The 27,919-nt window shown below is 47.6% G+C and overlaps 1 protein-coding gene across 2 annotated transcripts in view; it reads left to right on the plus strand.

Annotated features, from left to right (window-relative positions):
- Positions 1-23,906: 23,906 nt before the first annotated feature.
- Positions 23,907-27,919, plus strand: part of ARFGEF2 (ADP ribosylation factor guanine nucleotide exchange factor 2) — a 113,221-nt gene continuing 109,208 nt past the window's right edge. Inside the window, exon 1 of one of the 2 annotated variants that reach the window (XM_003904638.5) lies at positions 23,907-24,206. In XM_003904638.5, coding sequence (XP_003904687.1) covers positions 24,086-24,206 — 121 coding nt within the window. In that variant the 5' untranslated portion in view covers positions 23,907-24,085. The remainder of the gene's footprint in view (positions 24,207-27,919) is intronic. The other variant, XM_009215954.4, reaches the window with a different exon arrangement.

The raw sequence follows: 27,919 nt of genomic DNA on the forward strand, positions 1-27,919 counted from the left end.
CTTTGTGAGCCTCTGTTTCCACCTCTGTAAAGGGCAGGGAATAACAGCACGAGCCTTGCAGGGTTGTTGCAAGGATTAATTGAGATGGCATCTTCAAAGCTCCCTGCAAAGGGCCTGGCTGGCAAAGCCACTTGAATAGGCCCCTCCCAGGAAACTTGAGATTCTATAAATAAGAAGAAATGTGGCAGGGCGCGGTGGCTCATGCTTGTAATCCCAGCACTTTGGGAGGCCGAGGTGGATCACTTGAGGTCAGCAGTTCGAGACCAGCCTGGTCAACATGAAGAAACCCTGTCTCTACTAAAAATACAAAAATTAGCCGGGCGTGGTAGCACGTGGCTGTAATCCCAGCTATTCAGAAGGCTGAGGCAGGAGAGTCGCTTGAACCTGGGAGGTGGAGGTTGCAGTGAGCCGAGATCATGCTACTGCACTCCAGCCTGGGTGGCAGCAAAACTGCATCTGAAAAAAAAGAAGAAAGAAGAAAGAAGAAGAAGGAGGAGGAGGAGGAGGAGGAAAGAAGAAGGAAGAAGAAGGAAGAAGAGGAGGAAGAGGAGGAAGAAGAAGAAGAGGAAGAAGGAAGAAGAAGGAGGAGGAAGAGGAGGAGGAGGAGGAGGAGGAGAAGGAGAAGTGCTTCCCAGAAACCAGTTGGGAATTGAAAGCAGTATCTGCAGTTGGGTGAGAAGAAGAAGGGACCTGAAGGGGCAAAGGAAACACAAGCTTTGTTCAGTTGCATCTGCGAAGTGTGCTGGGCTCTCCCCAGGGAAGACACCTGCCTGCTGGGGATGACGCACCTTGCCGGGAAAACAAGGTGCTGGTGTGTGCAGTGGTATAGGGCACTGAAAAGAACATGGCCTGGGACACCGACAGACCTGGCTGGCTCAAGCCCCTTATGAGCCTCAGGCTTGGAGCAAGTCTCTGAAGCACAGCTTCTCAGCCATGGCTCTATGGACAGTGAGAGCCAGATCACTGTTTGCAGTGGGGGCTGTCCTGGGTATTGTAGGATGTTTAGCAGTGTGCACAGTCTCTACACACTAGATGTCAGGAGCAGCTCCTCCCCACAAGTTGTGACAACTAAAAAAACGTCCCCAGACATTGCCAAGTGTTCCCAGGGGCACAAAATCATCCCCTGTTGAGAACTACAGCTTTAAATCTAATTAAGCCTTCCTGGTCAAATTGGGATAACAATGATAGTAATACTGCCTTGTATGGTGGCTGTGAGGATTGCCTGCCTGCCTGCTTGCCTGCCTGCCTTCCTTCCTTCCTTCCTTCCTTCCTTCCTTCCTTTTCTCTTTCTTTCTTTACTTTTAGAGACAGGGTCTCACTTTGTCACCCAGGCTGGAATGCAGTAGTGCAATCACGGCTCACTGCACCCTCGACCTCCTGGGTTCACATGATCCTCTTGCTTCACCCTCCTGAGTAGCTGAGACTACAAGCACGTGCCACCATGCCCAGCTAATTTTTAAAAAATTTTTTTGTAGAGATGAGCGTCTCACTATGTTGCCCAGGGTGGTCTCGAACTCCCAGCCTCATTCCATCCTCCTCCTTCTTCAGCCTCCGAAAGCCCTGGGATTACAGGTGTGAGCTCCTGTACCTAGCCAGGGCTTTTCTTGAGCATTTACTAGATGCCAGTGGCTATGCTCATGCTTTCATGCATCAGCTCCCCTCCTCCCATAGCCCATCCCACATGGTGTTTCTACCCTCATCCTCCCTACATAGATGAAGAAACTGTAAACATCTTTCTTTTCTTCACATTCACATTCAACCAATACGTCCCAAGGAAGGGCCTGTTATGTGCCAGGACTCTGGGAGGGATTGTGGTACACATATAATCTCACTGGTTTCTGGGTGGGTTTGGCTAGTTTAGAGACACTGCAGTCGACCAAAGGGTGAAAGGAGAGGAGAATCCAGGGTGTTTTCTCTCGCTGGCTCTCTCTGTGCCTCCAGTGGCATCAGCAGCAGCTGCTGTGCCTCATCTGTGGCTGCAGATCCAGCTGTACAGTCCTTCCCTTGGTGATCCTGGCCCTGGCTGGGCAGGCCATCAAGATTCTGTCTCCGACAAGGTGGCCCAGCTTCAACTGCACAGCATGGCAGCACCAACTGTTCTCTGCTCCTCCCCCAACGAAGATGGCAGCGTCTTCCTGCCTTGGTTCAGCACTGAGTTGTCTCACATGCCGTTTGGCTTCTCACTTCCATCATCTGTGTGACCAGTTCCTTGTATTATATTCCCTCTATTTGAATACCTAATGGGATTTCTGCTTCTCTGGTTGGTCTCTGATGGCTCCATATGAGATCTGGTTTCCTAGTTCATGCTCTTAGACATCACAATGATCAGCTCTTTGCTGCACATGGAGTATATCTCCTGAATACAAAGATAAATGTGTTTGATAGACGTATTAGTCAGGACTCTTTTGATTGCAAGTGACAGAAAACCCAGCCTCAATTGGTTTAAGCAGAAGAAGGGAATTTATTGGCTTATGTAACTGAAAAGTCCAGGGGATGTTTGGCTTCAGGTACAGTTTGATCCAGCAACTGCAGTGCTGTTGTCAGTATTTCTCCATCTCTAGCTCTTCTTTCCTGTGTTGACCTCATGCTCAGGCAAGCTCTTCCACTAAGGTGACAGACAATGGTTTCAGCATCAACAAACCTATACCCTTCAAGTTTACCAACTTCAGTAGAAAGTCCTCTTTCTCAATGTTTCCAGCTGAAGTCCCAGGCAGGATTCTCACTGGTCCAGTTTGGAACACTTGCTTGTTTCTGAGCCAATTACTGTGGCAAGACAAGATACTGAGTTATGCATCCAATCCCTGCGACTGGAGGGTGGGGCCAGCATGCCCCAAACCACAAAGTCCAAGAATGGGAGTGAGGTGGTTCCTGAGAATAATGAAGGGGTGTTGTTATCAAACATCAAAGCATGTGCACTGATAGACACATGTTATTTTGTTTACTCAATGGTGATGCCGAGCTAACCAGCAGATCAGGAGGAGCAGAAGATTAGCAATCAGGAGACCCATGTTTGAGCTCAGGGTCTTTGGGCGCCATTCTCTGAACTGCAATTTTCTAATGTATAAAATTCAACAAAAAACAATAACCACAAACATTAAGCGAATGGCAATTATATACCAGGCACTTACAGAGGCTCCAGAAATACAGACGTGAAGGAAACAAAAATAGAGTCAATATCCCCTGAAATGCACATGTAGCTATAAGAACTACTTGGGATTCTTTGTGGAAAATGCTTTGCTGAGCCCCTATCAGGGCCTCAGAAGGTGGTGGTTGAGTTGAAGTTTGAAGAAAAGAGAGAAAGGCCCTTATAAAGTGTAGACTACTATGGCAAAAGGCTGAGAGGAGTACATCGTGGCTTTTCTCCCTTTCGACCTTAGTTAGGCTTATGGTTGCCTGGAATTAAGACTACATACGACTAAGTTGTAGTCAAGGGGATGTGTGTGAAAATGTAGTATGGAGGGGAGCTGGGAGTGGAGGGGGCAGGGAGTGTTTTTTTTCTGTGTGAGACAGGGTCTTGCTCTGTCGCCCAGGCTGGAGTGCCATGGTGCAATCATAGCTCACTGCAGCCTCCAATTCCTGGACTCAAGTGATTTTCCTGCCTCAGCCTCCTGAATAGTTGAGACTACAGGCACACACCACCGCAACTGGCTAATTTATTTATTTATTTGTTTATTTTGTACAGATAGGGTCTCACCATGTTGCCCAGGCTAGTTTCAAGCACCTGGCCTCAAGTAATCCTCCCATTTTGGCCTCCCAAAGCACTGAGATTAAAGGTGCGAGCCACTGCATGTAGCCAAGGGGGTGTTTTTAAAGGAAGAAGAGAGGCACCTAGGTGCTCCTTCAGCTTCCCTGGTACCTGAAATATACATAAGAAGACAGGTGGCAGAGCAGGCAGCTTGGACCAGAGGGGTTAACTACTGGATCTTGCCCCTCATTTCTCTTTTTTTTTTTCATTTTTCTTTTTTGAGACAGAGTCTTGCTCTGTTGCCCAGGCTGGAGTGCAGTGGCACACTCTTGACTCACTGCAACCTCTGATTCCTAGGTTCAAGTGATTCTCCTGCCCCAGCCTCCCAAGTAGCTAGTAGCTGGGATTACTTGTATGCACCACCATGCCTGGCTAATTTTTGTATTTTTAATAGAGATGGGGTTTTGCCATGTTGCCCAGGCTGGTCTCGAACTCCTGGCCTCAAGTGATCCACTCACCTTGGCCTCCCAAAGTGCTGGGATTATAGACGTGAGCCACCGCACCCAGCCTTTCTCTCATCTTTATGTGAAAAAATGTCTCTTGACCTCATCTCCAGCTACAATTCCATCTCTTTCCTTCTCTTTGCAGCAAAACTCCTCTAAGAGTCTATGTCTCAAATTTCTCTCTTCTTACTCACCTCAGCCCTGCATGTGGCTCCATCTCAGGGTCACTTCAAAGTCCTCATCCATCCTGGACCCCTCAGCAGCATGTGACACAGTTGCTCACTCTCTCTTTTTTCAAAAAGTTTGTTAAAATATACATAACATAAAATTGACCATTTTAACCAGTGGCATTAAGGGTACAGTTCTGAAGCATTATGTACATTCGCCTTGTTTTACAACCATCAGCAACATCCACCTCCAGAACGTTTTTGTTTCCTTAAATTGAAAATTTGCATCCAAGCCAAGCGCGGTGGTTCACACCTGTAATCCCAGCTACTCGGGAGAGCAATGCAGGAGGATCACTTAGGCCCAGGAGTTCGAGATTAGCTTGGGCACCATAGCAAAACTCCATCTGTACAAAGAATTGAAAAATTAGCCAGGCATTGTAGCGTGCACCTGTAGTCCCAGCTACTCAGGAAGCTAGGGCAGGAGGATGGCTTGAGCTATGATCATTCCACCACACTCCAGCTTGGGAGACAGAGTGAGGCACTGTCTCCAAAAGAAAAAAAAAAGGCCACGCACAGTGGCTCATGCCTGTAATCCCAGTACTTTGGGAGGCCTAGGTGGGCTGATCACCTGAGGTCAGGAGTTCAAGACCAGTCTGGCCAACATGGTGAAACTCCATCTCTACTAAAAATACAAAAATTAGCCAGGCCTGGTGGTGGGTTCTTGTAGTCCCAATTACTTGGGAGCTTGAGGCAGGAGAATTGCTTGAGCCTGAGAGGTGGAGGTTGCAGTGAGCCGAGATCATGCCACTGCATGCCAGCCTGGCGACAGAGCAAGACTCCGTCTCAAAAAAAAAAAAAAAAAGAAAAAAAAGAAAAAGAAAGAAATTCTGCATTCACTAAGCAAAACTCCCAATTCTTTCCACCCCACCCCCTCCAGACCCTGGTAGCCTCTAATCTATTTTCTGTCTTAGTGAATGTGCAGATTCTAGATATTTCAAAAAGTAGAATCATGTAATATTTGTCCTTTGAGTCTAGCTTCTTCCATGAACCATAATGTTTTTGAAACTCACCCAGGTTGCAGCATGTGTCATACTTCATTACTTTATGTCTGAATCATATTCCATTGTAGGGATAGACCACATTCATTTATGCATTTATCCACTGATGGACATTTGAGCTGTCTCCACTTTTTGGTCATTGTGAATAATGCTACTGCGAACATTCACAGATGACCTTTGCATGGACACAGATTTTCTCACCTAGGAGTGAAATTAGTGAATCCCATGGTAAATTTAACTTCTTTCCTCCTGAAACAATTTTCTTTCTTAGCTTCCAGGACACATTTGGCTTCCTCCTGCTGCGCCCGCTACTTCTCAGCTTCCTTTCCTGGCTCTCCCTCCTCCTCTCCACCTGCCAGATGTGACGTGCCCCAGGGGTTCCCAGCCAGGCCCTGTTCTCTATTCTACCCACATCTACTCCCTAGGGATCCCATTTGGGCTCCGACTTTGAAAATCTCTGCATATGCTGATGACTCCAAATTTATATCTCTGCCTCTTCACTGAACTTCAGGCTCCCCCTGTACATCCAACTGCCCACCTGACATCCACACCGGTCCAGAGTGGAGACTGGGATCACGCCCACGAATCTGTTCCTCCCACAGGCTCCCCATCTCAGTAAACAACACCTTCATTCTTCCGCTTGTGTTGGCCAAAACCTTGGAATCATCCTGGATTCCTCTTTCTTTCCCACACTCTACATCCAATCCATCAGCAAATCCTGCTGACTCTGCCTTCAAAATGTACCCAAGATCCGAGGATCGCTTGAGCCCAGGAGTTTGAGGCTGCAGTGAATAACGACTGTGCCACTACACTCCAGCCTGAGCAACAGAGTGAGACTCTGGCTCTTAACAACAAACACACACACATACACACACACACACACACACACACACACACAGCCAGGCATGGCAACTCATGCTTATAATCTCAGCACTTTGGAAGGCCGAGGCAGGAGAATCCCCTGAGGCCAGGAGTTGGAGACCAGCCTGGGCAACCTTATCACTACAAAAATGGTTTTTAAATTAGCCGGGCTGGGCGCAGTGGCTCACACCTGTAATCCCAGCATTTTGGGAGGCCAAGGCGGGCGGATCACTTGAAATTGGGAGTTCAAGACCAGCCTGGCCAACATGGTGAAACCTCATCTCTACTAAAAATACAAAATTTAGCCAGGTGTGGTGGCAGACAACTGTAATCCCAGCTACTCAGGAGGCTGAAGCAGGAGAATCGCTTGAACTGGGGAGGTGGAGGTGGCAGCAAGCCAAGATTGTGCCATTGCACTCTAGCCTGGGTGACAAGAGTGAGACTCTGTCCCAGAAAAAAAAAAAAAAATAGGCACGGTAGTGCATGCCTGTAGTCCCAGGTACTTGGGAGGCTGAGATGGGAGGATCACTTGAGCCCAGGAGTTCAAGGTTGCAATGAACTATGATCGCACTATTGTACACCAGCCTGGGCAACAGAGATCCTGTAGCTTAAAAAAAAAAAAAAAAATGTACCCAAGATGCAATCACCCCTCACCTCCTCCACCTCTGCCCTGCTGCAGGGCCAGGTCATCACATGTCTCACCTGGACTCTAGCAATCACCTTCTCCCTGGTCTCTGTGCCCAACCCCTGCCCCCACAGTCTATTCTCCCGCATTGCCTGAAGGATCCTGTTAGCTCCCAACGTCAGGTCAGGCTTTCTTTACTCAGAGGCTTCCATGGCTCCCAGCTCACCCAGAGAGCAGCCAAAGTCCCCATTATGGCCCCCAGGGTCCTATAGGACATGTCCCCTCCCCATTGCCTCTCTGTCTTCACCTCCTCCCACTCTCACCCTGGTTCCCTCTGTTCCAACCATACCGGCCTTCTGCCTATTTCTTCAAAACTCCCGACACACTCTCACTGCATGGCCCTTAGACTTTCTGTTCCTTCTGCTAAAATGCTCCTCCCACACCAACTTCCTTTACCTCCTTCCATTTTTTTCTCAGTGAGACTTTCCTTGCCAACCTACTTAACATTATCCCCCCAACACTTCCTACCCCTTTCTTTTTCTTTCTTTTTTCTTGAGATAAAGTCTCACTGTGTTGTCTAGGCTAGAGTGCGGTGGCGCAATCTGGGCTCACTGCAACCTCCACCTCCTGGGTTCAGGCAATTTTCGTGCCTCAGCCGCCTGAATAACTGGGGCCAGGCACGGTGGCTCACACCTGTAATCCCAGCACTTTGGGTGGCTGAGGCGGGAAGATCACATGAGGCCGGGAGTCCGAGACTAGCCTGGCCAACATGGCAAAACCCAGTCTCTCTACTGAAAATACAAAAATTAGCTAAGCATGGTGGTGCTTGCCTGTAGTCCCAGTGTGCCACCGTGCCTGGCCCCTACCCCATTCTCTGCTTTATTCTTCTCTAGAGCACTCATCTCCATCTACCATGCTGCACATGTTACTTATTGTCCTGTTAATTGTCTGTCTGCCTGCACTGGAATGCAAGGAAGAGATGAAGACTTGCTCCCTGGAGTAGCCCCGGCACCTAAAACAGTAACTGACACATATCTGTTAACTGAATTAACACAAACTAAGCCAAAAAAGAACTTGTTGGCTAATAGACCTGAAAAAATCTGGGACTGGGATAGCTTCAGGCATGACTAAATCCAGGAGCTCGATACCATCAGAATTCATTCTTTCCATGCCTTGGCTCTGTTTTCCTGTGGGTTAACCTCACTCACAGGCTAATTCCCCAAGCATGGCAATTGTAGCTCCTCCCCTTTTCCGATTATTCCTGCAGGATTTGAGTCTCACTGGAACAACTTGGGTCATGTGTCTATTCCCAATCACTGTGGCCAGAGGATGGGCAGCTCTAAAGGGCTGAAATCCCAGGAGGCAGCCAGGGGAGTGTGAACCTTCCAGAAGCTTTTCTGATGGCCCCACTCAGCAACTCTGCCTCCAGATCATTAGCCGAACTCGATGGTCATTCCCAGCTTCAAGCACCTTTGGGAAGGTGGAGGCTTTATCTTGCCAGCCTCTAAAAAGAGCAAAAGGCAAGGAGAAAGAGCTTTTGGGTGAAGAGTACAGTACTTTCACAGGCTCCTCCAACCTAGAAGAACAGGGAGAAAGGAATTGAGGACAAAAGTCAACACGCCTTAGGCAAACCATCTTAAGCAATTTTGCCCAAGGCTGCAGTTTCAGTTCAATGAAATCCTACAGCCACTCACTGGGCAATAATGCCATGCAAGGTTTTTCTATCTTGGCACTGCTGACATTTTGGACAGAGTGTAAAGATTCTTTGTTGTGGGGGCTGTCCTGTGGATTGTACCATATTTAGCAGCATCCCTGACCTCTAACCCTAGACCCCATTCCCAGTCATGACAACCAAAATCATCTCCTAGACATTGCCCGGTGTCCTCTGCTGGGCAAAACAGCTCCCAGCTGACATGCACTGCATTTCCAGAGTCTAAGTTCCATAAGACCAGGTTGCCTGTTTGCTTTACGGCTGTGTCTCTAGCACGTAGCACAATTTCCTGGCACATAGTAGGTATTCAATGAATAGTTCTTGAGTTGAATGAATGAACGAATGAATGAATGCCTGATTTGGTGCAGTACTGGGGTCCGCGCAGTGAAGAACACACAGACTTCACCCCCAAGAAGATCAAGGTCTAGTAGAAGCCCCGGAGTGTTTCCAAAATGAGGAACCTCCTGCCCCGCTCAGTGACACGTCACAGGAACTCACAAGCTAGCAGGTCAGAGACCATACCACCAAACCACAGTGGGCTTCATGTGCTCTGCAGACATAACAGCCACGGTCAGGCTTACAGTCAACAAGGGAACCAGAACAGCGAGGCCAGCCGGGTGGTGGGCCCACTAGAAAAAATTCAATCCCTTAGCATCCGTGAGCAACAATGTGAAGTATTGTTTTCTTTTTCTTTTTTCTTTCTTTCTTTCTTTTTTTTTTTTTTTTTTTTGTGATAGGGCCTCACTCTTGTCACTCAGGCTGGAGTGCAGCAGCATAATCAAGCTCCTTGCAGCCTAGACTTCCTGAGCTCAAGCGATCCTTCCACCTCAGCCTCTCAAGTAGCTGGGGCAATAGGCATGCACCACCATGCCCGGTTATTATTTATTTATTGTAGAGACAGGATCTCACTGTTTCCCAGACTTATCTCAAACTCCTGGCCTCAAGATATTCTCCAGCCTTGGCACCCCCAAAGTCCTGGGATTACAGGCATGAGCCACCACCCCCAGCCTGTTTTATTTTTCTATTGAGATATAATATACATATGTTAAAATTACCCTTTAAAAGTGTACAATTCAATGGTTTCTAGTATATTCACAGAGTTGTGTAACCACCACCACAATCCATTTTTGAACATTTTCATCACCCCAAAGGACACTTGTATCCGTGAGCAGCCGCTCCCAATTAACCCCTCCTCCCATTCTCTGGTGGCCGCCTCACCTGCTTTTTGTTTCTATAGATTTGCCTGCTCTGGGCATTTCATGCAATATGTGGCCTTTTGGGCCTGGCTTCTTTCACTTAACATCACAGCTTCGAGATCTGTCCATGTTGCACTTGTATCAAGGCTTCACGCCTTTTTATGGCTGGGTAACATCCCATTGTATGGATAGACCACACTTCATTTATCCTTCCATCCATCCATGGACATTTGGGTTGTTTCCACTGTTTACCTATTGTGAATAACGCTGCTATAAACATTCATTTTTTACTAGGTTGTGTGTGTGTACCTTGTACCATTTTCTTGGGTGTACACCCAGGAGTGGAACTGCTGTGTGTTTTCGCAATTTGGTGTTTCTTATTGCCATCGTCCTGGCAGGCCCTAAAGCGCCTGCCAGGGGAGCAGGTTTAGAGGGGAAGCAGTGGCCCCCTCAGGAGGTCAGGAGTCCTAGAGTCATCTAGAAGAACAACAGAAAGAAATACCTAGGGCAGGCCAGGCGTGGTGGCTCATGCCTGTAACGCTACCACTTTGGGAGGCCAAGGTGGGCGGATCAGCTGAGGTCAGGAGTTCGACACCAGCCTGGCTGACATGTCCAAACCCCATCTCTACTAAAAATACCAAAAAAAAATTAGCTGGGCATGGTGGTGGTTACCTGTAATCCCAGCTACTGGGGAGGCTGAGGCAGGAGAATTGCTTGAACCCGAGAAGTGTAGGCTGCAGTGAGTCGTGATTGCGCCTCTGCACTCCAGCCTGGGCGACGGAGCAAGACTCCATCTCAAAAAAAAAAAAAAAAAAAAAAGAGGGCCAGGCGCAGTGGTTCACGCCTGTAATCCCAGCACACTGGGAGGCCGAGCCGGGAGGATCACGAGATCAAGAGATCGAGACCATCCTAGCCAACATGGTGAAACCCCATCTCCACTAAAAATACAAAAAATTAGCTGGGTGTGGTGGCACGTGCCTGCAGTCCCAGCTATTCGAGAGGCTGAGGCCGGAGAATCACTTGAATCCAGGAGGCGGAGGTTGCAGTGAGCCAAGATGGCGCCATTGCCACTGCACTCCAGCCTGGGCGACAGAGCAAGACTGAAAAGAAAGTTGTTGAAAAGGAAGGAAGGAAGGAAGGAAGGAAGGAAGGAAGGAAGGAAGGAAAGGAAAGAAAGACCTAGAGCAGCAGACACCAGGCTTTGGTCTGTGAGGCTCTGACAACCCGCCTCCCCACAAGGGGCTGAATGTCCTTGGAGAATGCAAGGCGAGAGGACGGGAGGCACTGGGGCTGAAATCTCCTATAGGAAGGAACTACCCTCTGTACTTTCTCCCATCAGGCAACTGAAGGAGTAAGTTCCCTGGGCTGGAAGCACAGCAATGAGAGGGAAGCACAGAGGTCACAGGTGACAGTGAGGGAAACAAGGCAGCGGTGGAAATGTATCAGAAGCAAAATGTGCCGGGTTTTGCCTAAGGCTAGCAATGCAAAATAAATCAGGAAAGTCCCCTGGACTTCGTGAGGTGGGCTCACGAAGGGCTCAGGCACACGTGGAAAATTGTGGTGAGGGAGGAGATTTTTTCCTGATTAGCACCAAGGGATCCAATAAGCCAAACCTTTTTCACACATGACATAGCTATCAGATTTCATCCCGGTGCCAGGGAAGCTCATGAGAATGATTCTGAGGCAAGATGATGAAGCCAAAATCTTTCCCCCTGCTTTTTTTTTTTTTTTTTTTTTTAACTAAAGAGTAAAACAGGACCAGGTGGTGAGTCTAGCGGAACTGCTCGAGCATTGGTGCTCTCTGGTGGCCAACATAGAAATTGCATTGCGGGGGGTGCAAAAGTTTGCCTTTTTACGAAAAAAGTCAGATATTCTAAGAGGTGTTGCAGAAGCTAGCATTGCTTAAGGGGGATGTTTATTGGAAGGTGTAATCTCGGAGTTAGAATCTTTAACATGCTTCTTCTGAAACCAGCTTTTCCTTGTTCTCTGTCTTGGTAAATGGCCTGACCACCCATCTAGTTCCCCAAGTAAGAAACGTGGGGGTCGCACTAGACACCCTACTCTCCCTCATCCTCACACTCAGGCAGTCCCTGAGGCCTGTGACCTTAACTGTGTGAATTTTTCTTTTTCTTTTTCTTTTTCTTTTTTTTTTTTTCCTGAGACGGAATCTCATTCTGTCACCCGGGTCGGAGTGAAATGCTGTGATCCCGGCTCACTGCAACCTCCACCTCCCGGTTCAAGCAATTCTCCTGCCTCAGCTTCTGGAGTAGCTGGGATTACAGGTGCCTGCCACCATGCCTGGCTAATTTTTGTATTTTTAGTAGAGACAGAGTTTCACCATGTTGGCCAGGCTGGTCTCCAACTCCTGGCCTCAGGCAATCTGCCCACCTTGGCCTCCCAAAGCGCTGGGATTCTAGGCCTGAGCCACCGCACTTGGCCTTTTTTTTTTTCTTTTTTTCTTTTTTTAAGATTGGGTCTCTGAGCCTCAAACTCCTGGGCTTAAGCAACGGTCCCACCGCCGCCTCCAAAACCACTGGGATTACAGGTGCAAGCCACTGGGCCCTACCTACCTAGCATCGCTTCTGTCATATTCTGTTAGTAACACCTCAAAAGCCCAACCAGTTTCAAGGGGAGGGGATGCAGACCTCACTTTTCAATGGGAAGAGTGTCAACGAATTTGTGGACTTTATTTCAAAACAGCCACAACTAATTCCTGATAAAAACTGAAAACACGACACAATAAGGCTTTAACCAGCCCCACGTTTGTTTATGTGTTTATGATCTGTTTCCCACTCTACAAATTAAGCTTGATGAGGGTAAAGACTTGGGCATGTTGCCTACTGCAGTGTCCCCGAGGCTCAGGACAGGGCTGAAGAATTACACGGTGATTAGATCAGAAGAAATATCCCGCTCTCCTCTCCTTCTGTCTATTTTAGGCTGCATCCTTCAACACCCAGCTCACACCTCCTCTCCGTGGTCTTCTAAACTCCAGTTTTTCTTTGCCTATTCACCTGAGGGTCACTTTGTGCTATACTAAGTTGTCACGTCTTAAATTACAGCATCCAGTATTACCAGTTCGGCTGCTGGAGCCTGACGCCCTGGACCCAAATCCCAGCTCTCAAGTGAACGAGCCATGTAACCTCCGACAGGAAACCTCAGTTTTCTCTTCCGTTAAATGGGGGAAATATTGGGGATTTTGTAAGGATTCAATGAGCTAATTTAAGCAAAGCACTTAGAACAGTCTCTGGCCTATAGGAAGCACCAGAGAAGTGTTAGCCACTATCGGCTCTTGTATCTCTGCATTGTAGAGTTCTTTATCCATCATCTATCTTTCTTTCTCTTTCTTTCTTTCTCTTTCTTTCTTTCTTTCTTTCTTTCTTTCTTTCTTTCTTTCTTTTTCTTTCTTTCTTTCTCTTTCTTTCTCTCCTTCCTTCCTCTTTCTTTTCTTTTTCTTTCTTTCTCTTTCTTTCTCTCCTTTCTTCCTCTTTCTTTCTCTCTTTCTTTCCTTCTTCCTTCTTTCTCTCCTTCCTTCCTCTTTCTTTCTCTCTCTTTCTTTCCTTCTTCTTTCTTTCTCTACTTCCTTCCTCTCTCTCTTTTTCTTTCTTTTCTTCTTTCTTTCTTTCTTTCTTTCTTTCTTTTCTCCTTTTCTCTTCCCCTCTCTCTCTCCCTCTCCTTCTTTTTTTGTTGAGACAGTCTCACTCTGTCACCCAAGCTGGAGTGCAGTGGTGTGATCTTGGCTCACTGCAACCTCCACCTCCCAGGTTCAAGTGATTCTCCTGTCTCAGCCTCCTGAGTAGCTGGAATTACAGGCATGCGCCACCACACCCCACTAATTTTTGTATTTTTAGTAGAGACGGGGTTTTGCCATGTTGGCCAGGCTGGTCTCCAACTTCTGTCCTCAAGTGATCTGCCTACCTTGGCCTCCCAAAGTGCTGGGATTACAGACATGAACCACCACACCTGGCTTCTTTCTTTTTTGAGATGGAGCTTTGCTGTGTTGCCCAGGATGGTCTTGAACTTCTGTGCTCAACCAATTCTCCCGCCTAAGTCCCCCAAGTAGCTGGGACTGCAGGCATAAGCCACCATGCCTGGCTGTATCTTCTTTTCCTAAACAGCTTTATCAAGATACACTTTACATACCATAGAATTCACCCATTTAAAGTGTACAATTCAATGGCCTTCAGTATATTCAGAGTTGTGGCAACCATCACCACAATCTAATTTGGGAACATTTTCATCATCCCACAAATGAAAGCCAGTAGCCACGAGCATTCACTCCTCTTTTTCCCCTCCTCCTAACACCTGACAACCATGAATCTACTCTCGGTGTCTGTGGATTTGCCTATATCCATGGTATGTTGTTTCTTGCATCCTTTCATCTTTGTCTTGTTTTCCGCCTTTCCATAATAATAAACCATAAGACCCTGGAGACTCTGTCTTCTCTTTTGTGTCCCTTCCTGGACTTCAGTGAGTGTTTCGCCTAACGGGCATCTGTTGATCGAGTAACACACTGGCCCTTTGAATGAGAACAAGCACAGAGCATCTACAATGCATTGGGTAATATTCCAGGTGCTGTATATACATTGACTCATATGATCCTCACATAGAAATCCATGACACAGGCACTATTATTATCCCCACCTGACTGATAGGGAAACTAAGACAGGAGAAGTCGAGTACCTTGCCCAGAGTGACACAGCCAGCAAGGAGGCAAAGCCAGAATTCAAACCTGGACATTTGTGCCTGCAGTCTGCACTCCACCACTGCACCACACTTTCTCCTGTGAGGCCAAGTGAATGGGACTTCATTTGCGAGCAGTTCCAGGAAACTGCAGGGGGCCTGGGAAAGAGCAAGGTGGAAGCTGCTGTCGATGCTCCCCCAACCAACCACCACCAGCCAACCATGTCCCTTAGTATTTCACGGCCTTGTGTAGCTCCTCAAGTGTGTATTCTGGGCTGCCCTAGCAACTTGATTTAACCAACAGAATGAAGTAGAAGGGACGCTGTGCCACTCCAAGTCAAAGCCTAAAGAAGGCCCGGTAGGGCACAGTGGCTCACATCTTTAATCTCAGTACATTGGGAGACCAAGCCAGGCGGATCCCTTGAGCCCAGGACTTTGAAACCAGCCTGGGGAACACAGTGAGACCCCATCTCTATGAAGACTTTTTAAAAAAATTAGCCAGAGTGGTGGCACATTCCTGAAGTCCCAGCTACTGAGGAGATTGAAGTGGGAAGACTGCTTGAGCCCAGGAGATCAAGGGTGTAGTGAGCCATGATGGCACCACGGCACTCCAGCCTGGGTGGTAGAGTGAAACCCTGTCTCAAAAAAAAAAAATCCTGGTGGCTTCTGTTTTGTCACTTTTTGGAACCGTGAGTCACAGCGTAAGAGATCTGACCACCCTGCTAAAGAAACCGCATAGGAAGAGGCCCTCAGTCTACACATGGAGAGGTCCAGGTATCCCAGCTATCCCACTATTTCGGCTGTCCCCCTCAAGGTCCCAGACATGTGAGTGAACCATTGCAGACATTCCAGCACAGTTGAGCCCCCACTGATGACCTCAGATTTAGTTAAGACCACATGAGGCAGAAGAGCCAGCCAGCTGATCCTAGTCAACCCAGAGCATAGTGAGCAATCATCAACTGTTGTTTTAAGCCACTAAGGAGTAGATGGTCATACAGCAGTAGATAATCAAAACAAGGAGTAAGACCACTTCTATGGATAGAAGGCCCATGAAGGGTCTGACCTAATGATTCCACAGTCTCCTGCTGACTCAGAGAAGAGGGTAGAATGCTAATCAGAAGAGCTGAGTGCCTGCTCCAGCCAGCAGCTGGGGTGCAGGTTTGTGACCTTCACTCAACTGGTCAGATGTGTTGGCTCAGGACTTTGAATCTGGAGTAAGCAATACAAAAGACCAGGAGGTTTAGACTTGTTCTGAAAGGAGTGGTGGTGACATCTGACTAGCATCTTGTTTCCAGTGGCAGCCCCTGAGGCAAGGCCAAGAGTGAGGATTCAGCATTCAGCCAAGACTGCAACCGCATCCTTTCCAGAATCTTCTTTGGTGCAATTTCTGAACCCTTCACATCCCTCATTTTCCACCTGTTTTCTGAGCCTGATTCTCCAGTCTTCTGATTCATTTTGAAAAAGACCCATCACCATTCCAGGAAAGCACTTTTGCAGCTGAAGTTAGCAAGGGTTCATGTATTGATTGGATTTGTTTGCATGCAACAGAAAACTCCCAAACAACTGTGGCTTAAACAAGATAGTTGATTTTATCTTTGTGAAAAACGTACAGAGGTCAGCAGTCCAGGTCCCACCAGGTCTTCAGAGACCTAGTATCCTTGTGTCTTGGTGCTCTGGCTCCACGCAGCACATTGCCTCAGAGTCTAAAATAGCTGCCCAAGCTCCAGCCATTGTGTTCACATTCTGGCCAAGAGAGAAGAGGAAAGGGTAAAGAAAAACATGCCCCTCCCTATTTAGGAGACCACTTGGAAGTCCCTCCTAATCCTTTGCTTATATATCATAGCTAGAACTTAATCACAAGACCACACTTAGGTACAAGGAAGGCAGGAATGGGTAGTCTTTAGCTGAGCAGTTAGGTCCTCGACTAAAAATAAGAGTTACGTTGCTAAAGAGGAAAGAAAGAATAATGCTGAAGGAGGCTACTAGAAATCTCTGCCTGGGTCTGTCTCTGCTGTGTTCAACCAAGAGCTCTGTATGGGAGAGCCAACCCAGACTGATGCAAGGCAAGTGAGCTCCAAAATTGGGGCTTAACCTGGGAGGGTTCTTGGCTTTACCCAGGAGATAATTCAAGGGTAAGTCAGTGGTATTAGACAGCAACTTTTATTGAAGCAGCAGTGTACGGCAACAGCAAGGGTACTGCTCCTTGCAGAGCAGGGCTAACCCCTGGGCAATGTGCCCAGAGTGGTGGCATAGGGGTTGTTAGCAGCTGTATTTATATCCACTTTTAGTTATATGCTAATTAAGAGGCAGGTTATCTAGAACTTTCTGGAAAAGGGGTGAGGAGTTTCTGGAACCATATAAAGTAACTTCCTGGCTGTTACCATGGCATTTGTAAACTGTCAGGGTGCTGATGGGAGTATCTTTGTGCTAACGAGCAGTGAGAGCAACTAGAGGTCACTTTCTTTGCCATGTGCTGGTTTCCGCTTTTTCACTGCATCCTATTTCAACCAGATCCTGCCCTGATGAGCTGGGTTGCTATGGTGGTTGTGACCAGTGCTCGGAAAACAGTTCCACTGATCTACCTCAAGACTGCCAGACAGTGGCCACAGGAGAGGAGGGACCCTGACAACGCCTGATCACGTTGACCCAGTTGGCTCCTCTCTTAATTTTCTCCAGTTCTTTTTTTTTTTTTTGAGATGGAGTCTCACTCTGTCACACAGGCTAGAGTCCAGTGATGCAATGTCAGCTCACTGCAACCTCTGCTTCCTGGGTTCAAGCGATTCTCCTGCCTCAGCCTCCCAAGTAGCTGGGACTACAGGCATGAGCCACCACGTCTGGCTAATTTTTTGTATTTTTAGTAGAGATGGGGTATCACCATGTTGGCCAGGCTGGTCTCAAACTCCTGACCTCAGGTGATTGACCCGCCTCGGCCTCCCAAAGTGCTGGGATTACAGGCATGAGTCACCGGTCCCAGCCAACGTTTCTATTTTTAAGGAAGAAGAGGAAAATGGATCCTGACACTGCCCCTTCATCTTTCTTGCTGGAATAGGGATGTTTTGCCTGCAACTGTGGCATCTTTAAAGACCATTACTGTACCTACCATATAGAAACAAGTGGTGCTCCAAATAACTGCTGATTGAATATTAAATCCTATTAACCCTACTCAAGCCACTTCCATCCATTCAGTCATTCATTCATTCAGTCCATGAATAGTTATAAAGCACCTACAATGTGTTCTGGGCATAGAGCTATGAAAAAGACAATGTCTCTGCCTTAATGGAATTCACATTCTGCCTGTGGAAGACAAGATGATAAGTGAGCAAACACATTGTGGAAACCCAACTTTTTCTTTAAAGATGGAGCCTAAAAATTTTCCCCTTGAGTGTGGGCTGGACTTAGCCACTCACTTCTCACACAACTATGTGTAAAGGAAAATTGCATTTTGTCTGGAACGTTACCAAATACTGTTCACAATTTTAAGACCACATCGCCTGTATTTATACCTACCACGGTATTTGAGTCGCCAAAACAGCACTCTTGGTCAGACTACATGGTGGGCCACTTTGGAATTGGTCATAAAAATTGCTTCTGCTTGGCCGGGCGCGGTGGCTCATGCCTGTAATCCCAGCACTTTGGGAGGCCGAGGCGGGTGGATCACGAGGTCAGGATATCGAGACCATCCTGGCTAACACGGTGAAACCCTGTCTCTATTAAAAATACAAAAAGTCAGCCTGGTATGGTGGCGGGCACCTGTAGTCCCAGCTACTTGGGAGGCTGAGGCAGGAGAATGGCGTGAACACGGGAGGTGGAGCTTGCAGTGAGCCGAGATCGCGCCACTGCACTCCAGCCTGGGCTACAGAGCAAGAGTCCATCTTAAAAAAAAAAAAAAAAAAAATTGCTTCTGCTGGCAGGGTGTGGTCGTTCATGCCTGTAATCCCAGCACTTTGGGAGGCTGAGGTGGGTGGATCACGAGGTCAAGAGATTGAGATCATCCTGGCCAACATGGTGAAACCCCATCTTTACTAAAAATGCAAAAATTAGCTGGGCGTGGTGGTGCGAGCCTATAGTCCCAGCTAGTTGGGAGGCTGAGGCAGAAGAATCACTTGAACCTGGGAGGCGGAGGTTGCAGTGAGCTGAGATTGCGCCACTGCACTCCAGCCTGGGCAACAGAGCAAGACTCTATCTTAAAAAAAAAAAAAAAATCTTCTCCTGCCTTCAGTCTCTTTCCCTTTTCCTCCCTCTCCCTCCCTTTCTCTCATTTTCTCTTGGGTCACTCACTCTGGGAAACAGGAGATACCACAGCATGACCACATGCAAGCAGCTCTACCGAGAGGAGTGGAACTGAAGCCTCTGTCCCATCAGAGGGAGCCTCTTTGGAAGTTGATCCCCCAGCCCCAGTTCAGCCTCATCTGACTGCAGCCCCAGATGACAGCTCACTAGCAATCTCATGACAGAGCCTGATCCAGAAACACCGGTGCTGCTCCCAAATTCCTGACCCACAGGAACAGAGATAAGAAACATTTGCTTTTAAGCTACTAAGTGTCAGGTCATTTGTCACGCAGCAACAGATAACTAATATACAGATAAATAAACATCATCATTTCAAATTCAGTTCAGTGCAACTAACAAAAGATGATATGGAAGCAGGTGGTGGAGGCAGGAGGGATAAAACTGGGAGGCTGGTGACCTTGTGGGTGACATCGAGCTGAGAACAGAGTGGTGGGAAGGGGGCAGCCATCGGTGCTTTCCAACCCTAGCAGATACTACACTCCCCCTTTTATAACTGCAAGGCCTTTTTTAGCTATTCTGAAATGAAATTCAAAGATAATAAAATCTTCCTACACACAGTTTTAATAAGACTACGAAGGTGAAACAAAAGGCATGCAATGTATAATTTGCAAATTTTATTTCAATAGATAAATACTCAGATACAATTACACTAGAAGGTGTAATGAAGCAGGCGAATGCTGGAACCTAAAAGTGGGATCCCCTGGAATTGCCACAGCTATATTTGCAGGCTGATCGGGGTGCCCTAGCAGCAAATCAGATACCATAGCTGGTGTAAATGACAGTAATGTGGCTTTAAAGTGGTAAATGATATTTGATACAGTTCCAGACAAAATACATTTTTCTGGCCAGGTGTGGTGGCTTACTCCTGTAATCCCAGCACTTTGGAAGGTGGAGGTAGGAGGATTGACTGAGACCAGGAGTTTGAGACCAACCTGGGCAATACAGGGAGACCCTACCTCCACAGAAATTTAACAATGAGGTACAGTGGCACACACCTGTAGTCCCAGCTACTCTGGAGGCTGAATTTGGAGGATCATTTGAGCCCAAGAGGTGGAGGCTGCAGTGAGCCATGATCACGCCACTGCACTCCAGCCTGGGCAACAGAGTGAGACTGTCTCAAAAAAAAATTGTAAAATTAGCCAGGCATGGTGGCACACATCTGTAATCTCGGCACTTTGGGAGGCAAAGGTGGGAGGATCGCTTGAGCCAGCAGTTCCAGACCAGCAGGGACAACATAGGGAGACCCCCATCTCTACAAAAATATTTTTTCAAATTAGCTGGGCATGGTGTTGCATGCTCCTGTAATCCTAGCTACCCAGGAGACTGAGGTGAGAGGATCACATGAGCCCAGGAGGTCAAGGCTGCAGTGAGCTATGATCACACCACTGCACTCCAGCCTGGGTGAGGAGTGAAACCTTGTCTCAAAATACAAATATATATATATACACACACACATATATATACACACATACACACACACACACACGCACACACATATATATATTTCCCTTGAATTGCAATTATTTACATTTCTGGAAAATGTGGTGATATTAAATCTATACAAGGGCCGGGCACGGTGGCTCACGCCTGTAATCCCAGCACTTTGGGGGGCCAAGGTGGGTGGATCACAAGGTCAGGAGTTCAAGACCAGCTTGGCCAACATAGTGAAACCTCGTCTGTACTAAAAATACAAAAAAAATTAGCCAGGCGTGGTGGCAGGTGCCTGTAATCCCAGCTATTCAGGAGGCTGAAGCAGGAGAATCGCTTGAGCCTGGGAGGCAGAGGTTGCAGTGAGTGGAGATCATGCCACTGCCCTTCAGCTTAGGCGACAGTGCGAGACTCCATCTCAAACAAAACAAAACAACAACAACAAAAAACAACAACAACAAAACCTACAGAAAAGAAACACGTTATATGTAAAGCAGATTTAGATTCTAGGCTCAGATCGTTATCAATAAGTTTTTCATCTCCAGGCATGTCCGGCCACGTGGCATACATTGAATTGTTTGTTAGATAGGATTGCTCAGCTCTCTGCAGGATGTGATCTAGTATTCCTGCTTCCTCTATTACGACAACAAAAATATCCCCCCAACAAAATTTCAAAATGCCCCTGGGGGTGGTACTGCCTTCACTGAGAAGCACTGATTAAGAGGGACAGAAACATGTAAGTCAAGCCTTTGATGGGAACAAAAAGGAGCCCAGAGTGGCCAGAGTCCTGAAGAAAAGGAGGAAGGAGATGAGGTCAGAGAAAATGGCTGGGTCCCTATCACACCTTGTTGGCCACAGTGTGATACTGAACTTGGACTCAATTCCAAGGGCAATAGGGAGCCTCTGTTGGATTTTCAGCAGGGCAGTGACATAGTCTGGCCTTGCTGTGTGTGTGTGGTGGGGGGGCGGGTGGGATGGGCTCAAAATGTGTGACTCAGCAGACTGCACTGTACTCTTTCGAGAATTTCATTCATTCATTCATTCAACACACAAGGATTGAGGTGTGTCTCAGTGATCTATTGCTGTGTAACAAGCAAGACCCCAAAATGTATTGGCATAAAGTAACAATTTATTGTTTTCTGCTATTCTGTGGGTCGGCTGGGCAGTTTTTCTGCTGGTCTCACTAGTCACTCGTGATGCTGTATTCAGCTGGTGGGTCAGCTGGGAGAGTTGGAATGACTGGGTTCCCTATCCATGTGCTCTTTCTTCTGGGGCTGCCACCATTTTGTTGTTAATGTTGTTGTTTGAGACAGGGTCTTGCTCTGTCTCCCAGGCTGGAAAGCAGAGGTACAGTCACGGCTCACTACAGTCTCCACCTCCTGAGCTCAAGCAATCTTCCCACGTCAGCCCTCCAAGTAGCTGGGAGTACAGGCAGGCATCACCACTCCTGGCTAATTTTTTAAATTTTTTGTAGCATCAGGGTCTTGACATGTTGTCCAGGCTGGTCTCGAACTTCTGGGCTCAAGTAGTCCTCCCACCTCAGCCTCCCAGTGTTGGAATTACAGGCATGAGCCACTGATCTGCCCGGGGCTGCTTCTGAGTGTCATGCAGCATTCCCAGGCAGCAAAGGAAGAAGTGAGCCAGGGCTGTTGATGCTCTGGAACTTGTGCAGCCTCTTTTGTGTCACATTCTATTGGTCAAGACCAGTCACAAGGCTAGTCCAGGTTTAGGCTGGTGGAGAAACAAACTCTACCTCTTGCTGGGAGTGACTGCGAAATCGCATTACAAGCAGTGGAACTTACAGAATTTAAGGCCATGAAACATTCAACGTGACTGTGGACCAGGCCCTGGGGATACAGCCTGCCCTTCTGCAACCGTGCTTTAGTGAGACAAGCAATAGTCAACACGTACAAAAGCTCAGAAAGTGCTGTGGAAAACATCAGCTAGGGAGAGAGGGGGCTACTTGAGACAGGTCAGGGAAAGCTTCCCACAGACATCTGAGCTGAGACCTGAGCACTGGAGCATGCCTGCCTGGGATGTCTCTGCCTCTGAAGTTTCCAAGAAAGACAATTGTCTTTGCATAAGCCCATGGCTGCCCTTGGGGGAGGCAGGCGAAGGGGTCTAGGGGATACCACTAATGGTTGCTGTGATAGCATCATTGTTGTGGGATGGAGTGGAAGCTGCCTTGGGGCCAGAGTATCCGTCCTCCAACGCCCATTTGCAGGCTGTCTGACACTGGCCATCTGGGTTTCTTCCCCTGACTCCCAAAGCCCAGGTCCAGTTCACTGCACTGTGAGGGTTCACAGGTTTATAATACAATAAACTCCAGAGGGAAGTCAGTGCTTCCTGGTGGCACCATGCACAGCCGCGACATTCAATAAACAGAAGTTCACTGAACTGCAAGGTCACTGCTGCTGTGACAGGTGGGTCATATGGATGTGTGTATCTTGCTAGGGGCTGTGGTGAAACCCTGCTTGTGGAGAATAGACATAAACACACCTTCTCTCTCTCCCTCTCTGTCTTCCTTTCACCTCCCCTCTCCCTCCACCCCTTCCATTTCCTCTTCTCCCAGCATGTTCTTTCCATTCTTCCTCACCTCCTTCCCCTTCACCTCCTTCCTACACCATTCCTTTTTCCATCTCTTTCCTCTTTTCCTAACTTCTGTTCCTCTCATCTTTTTCCTTCTTTTCTGCTCTTCCTCTGACAGCTCCCCTTCCTACCTCCTCTTCCTTCACCCTTTCTACTACTTTCACCTCCTCTCATTTCCACCTCTTTCTTTTTCACTTCCCCTCTCCCTCCGGTCTTTCTCCTCACTTTTTCTTTTACCTTTGTGCCTCCCTCTCACCTCTTCCCACATCACCTCATCTCCATAACTACCTCACCTCCTTTTTTTTCTTTTTTCTTTTTTTTTTTTTTTGAGACAGGGTCCCCTTCTGTGGCCCAGGCTGGAGTGCAGTGGTACCATCACAGATCACTGCGGCCTCAACCTCCGAGGCTCAAGTGATCCTCCCACCTCAGCCTCCCGAGTAGCTGGGACCACAAGCAGTGCCACCAGTCCCGGCTGTTTTACTTTTTATTTTGTAGGGAAAGGGTCTCCCTATGTTGCCCAGGCTGGTCTCGAACACCTGGGCTCAAGCGATGCTCCCGCCTTGGCCTCCGGAAGCGCTGGGATTAGAGGCCTGAGCCGCCGCGCCGGGCCTCTTCCACTCCCCCGCCGCCGCCTTCTCATCTCCTTTCTCCTTCCTCCTGACGCCTCTTACTCCCGATCACCTCTCATTCATTCACTAGCTTCCAGTCCTCGCTCCCTCACCTCTTCTTTCCTACTCGCCTTCTCCTCTTACCCCTTCTCCTTGTCACCGTTCTCTTTTTTGCCAGTCCTCTCGTTCCCCTTCCTTTCCTCCTCCTCATCTCCTCTCTTACCGCGTCATCTCCATTCTCGTGCTCCCCTTCACCTCCTGTTACCCTGCGCTTCTCTCCTCTCATCTCCATCACCACCTCTCCTCCCTTTCACCTTTCTTTAGCCCCCACGTCCCCTATACCCTTCGCCCATGCCCGCTCCCCTTCCCACCTTCTCTTCTTCCCTCCACCCTCGCTTTCTGTCTCTCGCCCACCTGACTCCGCTCCGCCCCCAGCCGTAGGCTCCGCCCCGCTGGGGGTCACGGGGCCGACGGACGCTAGGCGGCCGTAGCGGCCTCTCCAGTCACGTGGTCACGTGACGCGCTCCAACATGGCGGCGCCGTGGGGCCGAGGTGTCGCTTCCTGACGGGGCGGCGGGGACTGACGCGGCCGGTGCCGGCCGGGACGCCGGGCCCGCAGCCTAGCTCGCCATCTCGCTCACGCCGCCCGCCCCCGGGGCTGTCAGCCCCCGCCGGGCCGGGGCCATGCAGGAGAGCCAGACCAAGAGCATGTTCGTGTCCCGGGCCCTGGAGAAGATCCTAGCCGACAAGGAGGTGAAGCGGCCCCAGCACTCCCAGCTGCGCAGGGCCTGCCAGGTGGCGCTCGGTGGGTGAGCCCCTCCCGCCCGGCCCCGCGCTGGCCTCAGCACGCCGGCCGTTGCCCTAGCCTACTCGGCCTTGGCCCGGCCTCCTGGCCTCCGCTTTCCCCCCGATCCCGAATTCCACCCTCCTGGCCTCCTCATTATACCCCTAGGGGAAGTGTTGCCTGGGCAGCTCGGGACTGGCCCAAGGTCACCTAGCAAGTTGGTGACAACCAGAGCTTGTTCCTCAGGGTTCCAACTCAGGACTTTTGCCACGATTCCTTGTCGCCCTGTTTCCTGGTTCCTCCCCTCACCACCTCCAAGTCCTAGAAGCAGTAGCCCTTGCCCCAAGTTTTTTCGTTACCTGAGCTCTGCTAATTGGGGTTTCCCTAGGTGAACAGAGCGTGTAGGAAGAGCCGTCCAATTGGTTTAGGGAAACCCCTGATTCTTGTTTTAGAAGTGCCCGTTGGAGAATGTTTTCCTTTCGTTTGGGGATCTCCCATAGCTCTTTCCCTCAAGAAAGGATTGTAGAGGGTGTTCTGGATCTCCCAGTCATTGTAGTGAGCAAGACATCTGCCTATTCCTAGCAGTCCACTAAAATACAAGGCCTTTAGAGCAAAGATACTTGTCTGACTTATTCATTGCTGTATCCCCGGCGCACAGTAGGTGCTCAATAAATATTTGCTAATTGAATGGACCCTCGGATTATGGAAAGAGAATTCTAACTCATAAAGGCTTGGTAATTGATACCAAAATCACTGTCCTATTTTTCAGTTTTAATCGTTTAACAAATATTTATCGAGTGCCCACTGCGTACCAGGTACTGAGAATTCAGTGGGGAACAAGACGGACATGGTCCTTACCCCTATGGAGCTTATACTCGAAAAGAGGAGACAAAATAATTAAATAAAACAATAGATGAGGTATTTTGGAATACTAATAAATACTATTGTGAAAATAAAAGAGCAAGATGTGATAAAGAGGGCTCGAGGACTGCTTTCCATAGGGTGGTCAGGAAAGTAATCTTTTCCGAGAGGGTGACATTTGAGCTGAGTACTGAAAGGCAAGAACTATCCACCATGTGGAGTTTCAGAAGAGAGTTCTTGGTGGGAGAATCCATACATTTGACCAGAGCTGTCTTCAACTAATTCACTGCCCCAACGGCTTTGGTTTGGAATCTGTGAAGACCTGTTTTTCCTAACAAATTGAGCAAATGGAAAGTTTGATTTTTAGTCACAGAGTTTGAGATTGTTATCACCTTTCTCCCTTCAGTTGCTACAAAGTATAGAGTAGTGTTCTTTTGGCATTTAGAAATAGGCTGGTGAACTTTGCACTTCCCTGGGAAGAAGGTCCCTTGCTTTCATCAGATTCTCAGAGGGGCCTGAAATTCCCTCAGGGGCCAACTATTGATGCAGAGGTGGCAGTCTAGATAATCTGGAAACAGTTGCTAGTCCATGAAATTCAGGATCAGTGGAAGGAATTTACTGAGATTTAGATTTTTAAAGCTTTTCTATTACAATAACCAAGGCTAACTGTTGGGTATTGTTTTATCAGCAATGTGGGATAAGCACTGCAAAGCAGTTTGTTAGTTAGGCAAGAGCCTGGTATTTATAACTCCACGTTGAAATCTGCCTGGACTCTATCCTCTCAATATTGTGGAGGTTTCAAAATAGTTATTTGGCAGAATAGTTTTTATTTTCTCTTCAGAAAACTTCTTAACATAAAATTTTTACCAAAGTGTGCATCACATTATTGGAACCTACTTATAAAAATGTCACCTGGATCATAAAGGGCCGTTAACGCTGAGAATTTAGTAGATATTTTCAGATCGTATCTTTGTTCAGAAGTTCAAATTTTGCTGATGCAAGTTGTGGAATGCATGTTTTCAGTTTTTAGGAGTGAATTGTAAGAAATGGCCTAGATAGGGAGTAATTTGACTACAGGTTATATGAATCACAAATTGGGGTTGTGCCGACGGCATAATAGGAACTATCATAAGGGAACCGATGCATAATGTTAAGTGACCATCTTTTTAAAGAGAGTAATTGTGTGTCATTGCTGTTAAATAGAAATGACTGCTTTTACTTAGAGTAGAACACATAGCATAATGCCTGGTGCTATTTCACTCTGCCTCTCAAGGCCCAGTCTTGTGTCCAGTAGTCCCATTGAAGAAAAATTTGGGGCCGGGTGCGGTGGCTCATGCCTGTAATCCCAGCACTTTGGGAGGCCGAGGCGGACAGATCACAAGGTCAGGAGGTCGAAACCATCCTGGCTAACACGGTGAAACCCCGTCTCTACTAAAAATACAAAAAAAATTAGCTGGGCGTGGTGGCGGGCACCTGTAGTCGCAGCTCCTTGGGAGGCTGAGGCAGGAGAATGGCGTGAACCCAGGAGGCGGAGCTTGCAGTGAGCCAAGATTGCGCCACTGCACTCCAGCCTGGGCGACAAAGCGAGACTCTGTCTCAAAAAAAAAAAAAGAAAGAGAAATTTGGAAAAATAGCTGAAACAAGCCAGTGTATAAGGAGCAGCTATGTGGTATTTTAGAGATTACCATATGTAGATTGTTGTTAATTGTGATAAGAGGAACTGTAAATGACGGCTCAAAGTTGAAATGCTTGGATGATAAAGAGCATTTACAGGAAACAGCTTCTGTGATATGATTCCGCCAACTGTAGCATACTGGGGGAGGGGATCAGGGCTGCAGGGGCTGTATAGTGTAGATGTTAGCTAGGAGTGTATTCTTTGGGACTCTAGACTTCTGTGTTTAAACCTCCTGCCTTCCACTTGCTACCTTTGTGATATTGGACAAGTTATTTAATCTTATACCTTCCTCATAGGATTATTGTAAAGATTAAGTTAATTGACATGTACAGAAAACTTGGCATGTAGTAGGTGCTCAGTAAATGCTTGCTGCTATTACTATTTGTTTTTTATTACTATTTTAAGCTGTGACAAACCACAGAAGCTGTAAGTACTCTGGTTTGATGTTCTTTACCTTGGTTCCTCGTTCAGGAATGACTTATTGCTCTATTTGGTTTGTAGATGCAATAAATAAGAATGTAATTACATGATTGAAAGGCTGTGTTGGGGTATTAACTTACTAAACTCAATGAAGACAGGGGTTGTTCCTTGTAAAAATTGTGATAATCGTGATGGAACAGATTTGGAGTAATCTCAATGATTCATCTGCACTATATACCAAAAGCATAGATAGGGACTGTCCAATTAGGGGATAGTGTCCTTCCAACCTTTATCTGGAGAAATCAAAAGAGCCTGTGAGAGTGTTCATCGCCCCAGGGACACTGTTGCTCTTTACCTTGTTAATGAAACTTTGATATATATTAATAATCTTCAACCTTTCAGCCCTCTGTTGGAGAATATAATTACATTCTTAAACCTCCCTTTTATAATTGTCTTATTTAAGACTCATCTTCTCCCATGATGTCTCTTTAAGTTATATTTCTGCTCTTAAACTATATGAAGTTTGGAGGCTTAATACGATAATCTGTTTTAGAATTCGATATGGAAAAATGTATCTGTGACTGGGCACTGTGGCTCATGCCTGTAATTCCAGCACTTTAGGAGGCCAAGGTGGGCAGATTGCTTGAGCCCAGGAGTTTGAGACCAGCCTGTGCAACATGGCAAAACCCCATCTTAAAAAAATACAAAAGTTACCTGGGTGTGGTAGTGCATGCCTGTAGTCCCAGCTACTTGGGAGGCTGAGGTGGGAGGATGACTT

The sequence above is a fragment of the Papio anubis genome, chromosome 16 (genome assembly GCF_008728515.1).
Source record: "Papio anubis isolate 15944 chromosome 16, Panubis1.0, whole genome shotgun sequence".
NCBI lineage: Eukaryota > Metazoa > Chordata > Mammalia > Primates > Cercopithecidae > Papio > Papio anubis.